This window comes from Primulina tabacum, chromosome 12 (assembly GCF_025594145.1).
Source record: "Primulina tabacum isolate GXHZ01 chromosome 12, ASM2559414v2, whole genome shotgun sequence".
Taxonomy (NCBI): domain Eukaryota; kingdom Viridiplantae; phylum Streptophyta; class Magnoliopsida; order Lamiales; family Gesneriaceae; genus Primulina; species Primulina tabacum.
Genome location: NC_134561.1, coordinates 22,916,280 through 22,922,652, shown reverse-complemented (window position 1 = coordinate 22,922,652; position 6,373 = coordinate 22,916,280). Strand labels below are relative to the sequence as shown.

At 36.8% G+C, this 6,373-nt stretch overlaps 1 protein-coding gene across 1 annotated transcript; it reads right to left on the bottom strand.

Moving 5' to 3' along the window:
- Nucleotides 1–565: 565 nt before the first annotated feature.
- On the bottom strand, nt 566–5,958 carry LOC142520530 (putative protein S-acyltransferase 22). The gene is made up of 9 exons (XM_075623541.1): nt 5,107–5,958; nt 4,830–4,943; nt 3,370–3,768; nt 2,847–2,915; nt 2,699–2,770; nt 2,150–2,278; nt 1,970–2,050; nt 1,706–1,882; nt 566–1,574 (listed from the first exon to the last, which is right to left on the bottom strand). The coding sequence occupies exons 1-9, from the start codon at nt 5,146–5,148 to the stop codon at nt 813–815; spliced, it is 1,845 nt and encodes a 614-aa protein (XP_075479656.1). The 5' UTR covers nt 5,149–5,958; the 3' UTR covers nt 566–812.
- Between the last annotated feature and the right edge of the window lie 415 nt (nt 5,959–6,373).

Sequence of the window (6,373 nt, the reverse complement as noted above, 5' to 3'; positions counted from 1 at the left end):
ATAATTCAAAAATATAATTTATACAAATAAATATAAATCACATTATTTTTTCTTTTTTCTTTTTTTAGTCAAGCTTTGATATTTTAATTTTATTTTTTTCATCATTTTATAATTTTACTTTTCAAAAACTATTATTGTCATAATAAATATTAAAAGCATGTACATCTAAAATTATGAAATTAGTTTATTTAAGCTTTTTTAAAAAAAAAAACATAGGTGTTAATGATTATTTATTTTTCACAAAGAATTATAAGCTGTTTTAATATTTCACTAGATTGTATGTAATTTACCGCAAAAAATTTATATTTGCAAAATTGCATACAATCAGCCAGTGAAATATTAAAACAGCTTATAATTCTTTGCAAAATTTATATTTGCCAGTTAAATTTTTTAAATTTATTATTGTTAGATGTAACAAAAATCTTATTTTTCTATAAACAATAAATTTTTATTTTCGAAGCACTACTGAGCTAATGGTTCAGTTATGCCACTATATTATTTGAATTTCGAACTTCTCTGCTTGCATATCATGTCTCAAAGAAATGCCTTTGTAATCTTTAGAACATGTATAAAGCACCAAGTTCTCCATGAATCTGAGCTCTTTAAAGAGCACGAAAATATCGATAGAATGTCGCAGCTGAACAAATCGTTCTTGTCGAAGGCAGGCGACCCTATAAAACCGATATCCAAGTACCAAAAGTTCATTATAATTTTGAACGCCAGCAAATGAAGAAAAAATCACAAGAATCTACATTCTGTAACATGGACACATGAGGCTTACTCTCAGGCTTTACTCTTCAAACCTTTCTATTTTATGACATTGTGGATGAAGATGGTGGCATGAATTTCTTGGCGGTTCTGTCTTGTTCGGTGCCAAACAGAAGGCTACTCCAGTTGCTGGATCTGTGCAGAATTCTTGTAGGTACTTGGTCGCTGTCTTCCCCACCAGACGCGTCGTATCCACCACTAGTTGATCTTGATAATGGGATTTCGTTCTGATTAGCCATGGCAGCAGCCGATAGCCTAGCTTCTTCAACTCCCAGTGAGGAGCCTCGAAAAGAATGGACATCAGGAGAACCTAAGCTACTGTCAGGAGATGAAGCTACATTACCAGTTGAGCTTGGCATGGCTCGTCCTGGCCTGAAAGAACTTCTAGCTTCAAGTTGTACAGGCATCAAGCTTGTTGATGTCTCAGAGATGATCATATGATTGTCTCTGTTGCTTTTGGCATCTACACTCGAAATATTGGGTATCTCAGAAGGAAGACGAATTCGCTTGCTACCACCTTTCTTTCTACTATTATCAGGATTTGGGGCCATGCGACGTCCACTACTTCCAAAACTACTGTCTGTCTCAAGAGAATAAGGTGCTTCTTGTCTTGCCACAGGCCGTAAAATCTTCGACTTTTTTCTCGCCTCAGCAGCAGCCTTGGACACGTCCTCGGCATTCAAACGTGCCAACGTCCATGGACTTATCTTTACAGCAGCATGATTCTTTTTCTTTGATGGCTCCTCCACGACCATCTTTTTGCCTAGCGAACTGACAGATCCAGTCTCAGGAGGGACTACATCGAACTGCAGAACGACCATAAAAGTCACGATACCAATAAATAAGCCTCATGTCAGAATTTCGCAATCATGATGAAATGGCAAGTTGAAAATTATGAAGTTACTCAAAAGATAAGATGACTTCAGAAAAGTTTAACCTGATCTTCAAGGAAAAGAGGCGGAGGAGTGCACCACGCAGCTCGATGGAAAGTGTTGAATGAGCTGGCACTGCTTAATCCAGTAATAGAACTAACAGGAGACATCTGAGGACTCTGCTGCCCTCCTGCTTGTTCTTGCTCCCTGAGAGCTATAATATAATCATATGTGCTAATTCCCTGTCAATCCAACACGGACAATTGTCAACTCTGTCACAATGATCAGCAAAAAAATGACATTACGTAGAAAGGAAAATGAAGTTGAACCTTCTTTATCAGAAGAATATGAAAGAAGAAGAGCTGAGCAAGTGGCAGGGTCGCAATCATGGCCAATATGGTACAGACTGACTATATAATGGAAAACCGAATTTCATTTATCATTCGGAATACAGCAAATGTCAGCCAAATGTATACTGAACTGCTAAAATGAAGTACCAAAATACCCACCAGAACAATAACAAAAGGAACCATGGTGAAACTGCTTCCTAACTTGGAGCTAATGTCCTTTGAGAATCTTTTCCTCTCAAGAAAACAACAGATCAACACAAGGATCCCAGTTGACCATTGAAGTATAAACTGCAATCTCAAGTCCAATCAAGAATAAATGTCAATATTAACTGAATTAGAAACTTTCTGGCCTGAAAACACAATCACATTTTATAGGTAACTTCAAGGATTTAGCTAAAGTCCGACAAGATAAGTGGTCACCCCAAGTAGGGACATAACATGAAAATTCTCAGTTCAAGGAGGAAATCTTGATGTGGGGTCAAGCAAGCTAAATTAAAGGGACAATAAATAGAAGAAAAAGAGGAACATGAAGCTTGATGTGCATGGGAAAATGATTTATATTTTGGTGTAGCTTACAAAAAATGGGATAAAACATAGTAAACAAAATAATGCAGAAGGTGGCTCGATTCCTAAGAAAAACAGGATCAAGTGGAAAGTCATATACTACAAAATACTTAGACTCGTGAACAATGGGTGTTTTGAGCATACCAGGAGCAGGGCAGAACACATGAGTGTAAAAAACTTTCGGTAGTTTCTTTTGCCTATGCAATTGTTTAGCCACTGCAAAAACAAGAAAAGTAATAAGAAGCTCTTGTTTCAAAAACTCTAACCGGCAAGAGAAAGCGGTGTGCCGTACCCTGCAGTGGTGATCAAAACGATCAACGCATTTGTCACAAACTCTGCAATGCTTACTGTACTTGTAAACCTGTAAAATGGTACTTGTCAATTGAACCACTTGAACCTAAGAAATATCAAGGTTCAAAACTTCGCTAGCGCTAGAGAGGACTAGGTGTCGCTAGGCAGATTCCACCGTATCAATATAATAGGATGAATTTTGGTGTCAACAAATAGCATTTCTCGTTGGACTTTGGTTTAGGGCCTATGAAAAAATTACTTTTTATTTTTTAAAAATTGGAAACTTTTTTTAGAAAATAACCCAAAAAAGCCCAAAAAATAATAATAATTTTCGCCGACTAAGTCCGCCTAGCCGCCTAGGCTGGCCGACTAGCACTTTTCGATGTGGTTGGCCGGCGCCTAGGTCGATTTTTAGAAAATGAGAAATATCGAGTCAAAGTACATCAACATGTAGCACACAAGGTCTTAAATATTTGTGGGGATGAGTATCTCAAATCTCGATGCAGGAAGCAATTACTACACACCTCTACTTCACACAAACTACAGTAGAACATCCCATCTTCACGCATTTGTTGCTCAGAAGATTCTTCATGAGAATTACAAACGTAAGCACAAGGCGATAAGGCAAGCAGAGCAGTGAACAAGGGTTTATGATGAAGTGAGGGATTCTTCTTTTCAGGTTCAGCATCACATTCTGATGCTGAATGAACGTCATTTTTTCTCCCCTCATTCGTATCCTCTCGGGTTATAGTAGTATTGGCATCTTGAATTGAAGAATTTGACCTTCCACCGAGAATAGGCGCATTTAATTTGGGTTGTTTTTTGTTGTCGGGAATTTTAAGGTATTTCTTCGATTTAAAGACTCCTGAATCCGCAGGATCAGCAGCTGTGCACCATACGTAGAGGCCAAACACAAATATAATCTGTGAAATGGCAATACAAAAGCGTAAGAATATAAGAATATAGAAGTGCATATTCATATCTTTAACCCCACAGGCCACAACCATGTCAAAAAACATCTTCTGAACGACTCAAAAAAAACCAATCACCGGTTAAATTTATTACACTTCACAAATTCTTCTCATGTTAACTAACTTTAATATTAGCTATCTACAAGAAGTTAATTATAAGCGTACATCATGAGATCGTAATGGCTCCATACAAAGAGAATAGTTGCTATAGTTTCAAAAGATTGCATGCACCAGCAGTCTCAGCTATCAGTTTCAAAAGATGTGGAAAATGTTGCCAACACCACATAGACTGTGTAAGAAAAATTGTCAAGCATACCAAAGTTTGACATGTCACTACACCTAACCCGCCAATGAAATTCATGAATACAGCTTGCAGCCAACCAAGAAGCCATATATTTTAATTTAATCAATCATGTTCCGCAATTTCAACATAAAATAGTTTGAAACATTTGGACAGAATCGCTGTAAATCTTAGGACTCGTTTATTTTCATGAATAAATCCATTTACATCTCAGCAAAGATGCAACCAGGACCAGTGCATGAAAAAGTAAAGTTACAAAATAAAAAGATAGTCAAAAAAGTCAATATTCTATAATTCCCAAAGGCAAATAATAATGTAGACAAACCACAATCTTTAAATTACTTTAGTGAAATCTTTGATGGAGGAACTTGTGGCTCCTTAAATGCCCTGTACATGTGACAAATCTCCAAAGAACAAGCATCTTAGAGTCCTTTACACCAGTGACGGGCCTCAGTAACTTTAATGCTTATCTACAACTTAAAAATCCTTCAACAATAGAATTAAAAATTTGAAAATGAAAAGGCAGAGTAAAGAGGAGTGTGAAGTTCAACTAAAGACTCATCCAGGAAAAATGTTAATTTCACGGTATAAACAGAAAGAAGCAATAATTGGAAATAACAGATCTACGTTCCCCAACAGGCCAGTAAAATTGTAAACTTCAATGCCAGAAAGGAGAAGAAATAATCTCAAAAGAAGGAAGCAATGTACTTACAAGAGGAGTGTAAATTCCCATCGCTATGTATTGGAACAACTGCTTTCCCAGAAACGGGGCAAAGAAAACATAGAAAGCAAATCCCAAAGCAATAAAAACAGCAACAGCTACCACCTGCACACACACACATATATCCGAGTTCAAACCAGTTTAACATCTCAAAGAAATCCAAAACCAAATCAAGAAAATGTAAATAAATGCATCCACTGGCGATACACATCAGAGAGTGAATAATTGTGTGTGTGTGTGTGTGCGTGAAAAACGAAGAAAATAATACCTGGAGAGGATGGTAGGGAAGCTGCCATCCATGCTTCCTCATTGTGATGATTGAACTTTGTAACCAAGAAATTGTTTTCAAGAAAATGTGGGCAAGGAGGAAAAAATGGGCTGAGTTGTTTTTAACTACTGCCTTTCTAGTTTAAAAAACAAGTTTCACTGTGCACTACCCAAAACTTCTTGCAGGTTCATTCTCATGGATCTTCCACCAGAAAAAGGCAACAATATAAAAGAAAATCCACAAAAACTTGCCTTCAGAAAAGCTCAGATCGCACGAAAACACATTCCCAAAGTGGGGTCCGGAAACGAAGCCTAATAGATGTGCTGAGACCTCTGTTCACCTCAATCATAGCCCACCAACCAATTCAAGGCTACCATTGATGGTGAACAGTGAAAATTCACCTTCGGGGTTGAAATGATCATTACACACATGGGTTTTTCTTCTTCTTCATTTTTTTTTTCTTTTCTTTTCCTGTTTCTTGACTAGCCTTTTCCTTCCACCAAGCAAAGCAGAGAGAAACAAAGATCTGTGTAGCCGAGGAGACAGAAAGAAGAGAGAGAAAGGGAGACTGGCAATTTGTGCTTTCCAAGCCTACAATTTACTTACCTCAGCAACAACATTACCAGCTCACTTTTTTCCCTTGTTTCTTGCATTGTCTTTTTCCTTTCCTTGGCCAGAAAATTTCAATATATCGTCTGTGACAGGTCAGGGATGCACCCGCCACACAGCCAGTTGTACATTCTGCATCCTTTTTTAAATATTTATTTATCATTTATTTTCATGGGAGGAGTGATTTAAACTCTAACAACCTCATTAATGGCTTTCCTTTACTCCTATTTGGCCATTCTCTCTCTCTCCCACTCGCTTTCTTTGTCCTTTTTTTTTACTGGGAATGCAGCAAAAAAGAGTCAATTATTTTGTTACTGACGCAAGTTGATATTGTAGTTTACTAAAAAAAATGTTTTGCAAATAAAAATTTTGTACATTGAATCAGGTTTCAAAATATAATTGATAATCAAATTCTATTAACAGTTTTTAAACCCAATATAATTTTTTTGGTCATATTTTGGCTGGCTTACAGGAGCTGTTTGCTTGGTTTTATTCAGATAATATGAAAGTTGAAACAATCCTCTCATTCAAAACACAAGGATATGCTCGTCAAGAATTTGATTCTTCAAACCAAAACTTTTTCAGATGAGTCAGTCGTACAAAGTTTGTCTAGTGTGATTTACTTAGCCAATCGCTATTAGTGTCCATTTTCAAGCAT

Coding starts and splice junctions, on each gene's coding strand:
- LOC142520530 (XM_075623541.1), bottom strand. CDS start 5,148: ATGAGGAAGCATGGATGGCAGCTTCCCTACCATCCTCTCCAG. Junction 1,883..1,969: donor ATATTCTTCTGATAAAGAAG/GTTCAACTTCAT, acceptor TTGGATTGACAG/GGAATTAGCACATATGATTA. Junction 1,575..1,705: donor CTCTTTTCCTTGAAGATCAG/GTTAAACTTTTC, acceptor GTCGTTCTGCAG/TTCGATGTAGTCCCTCCTGA.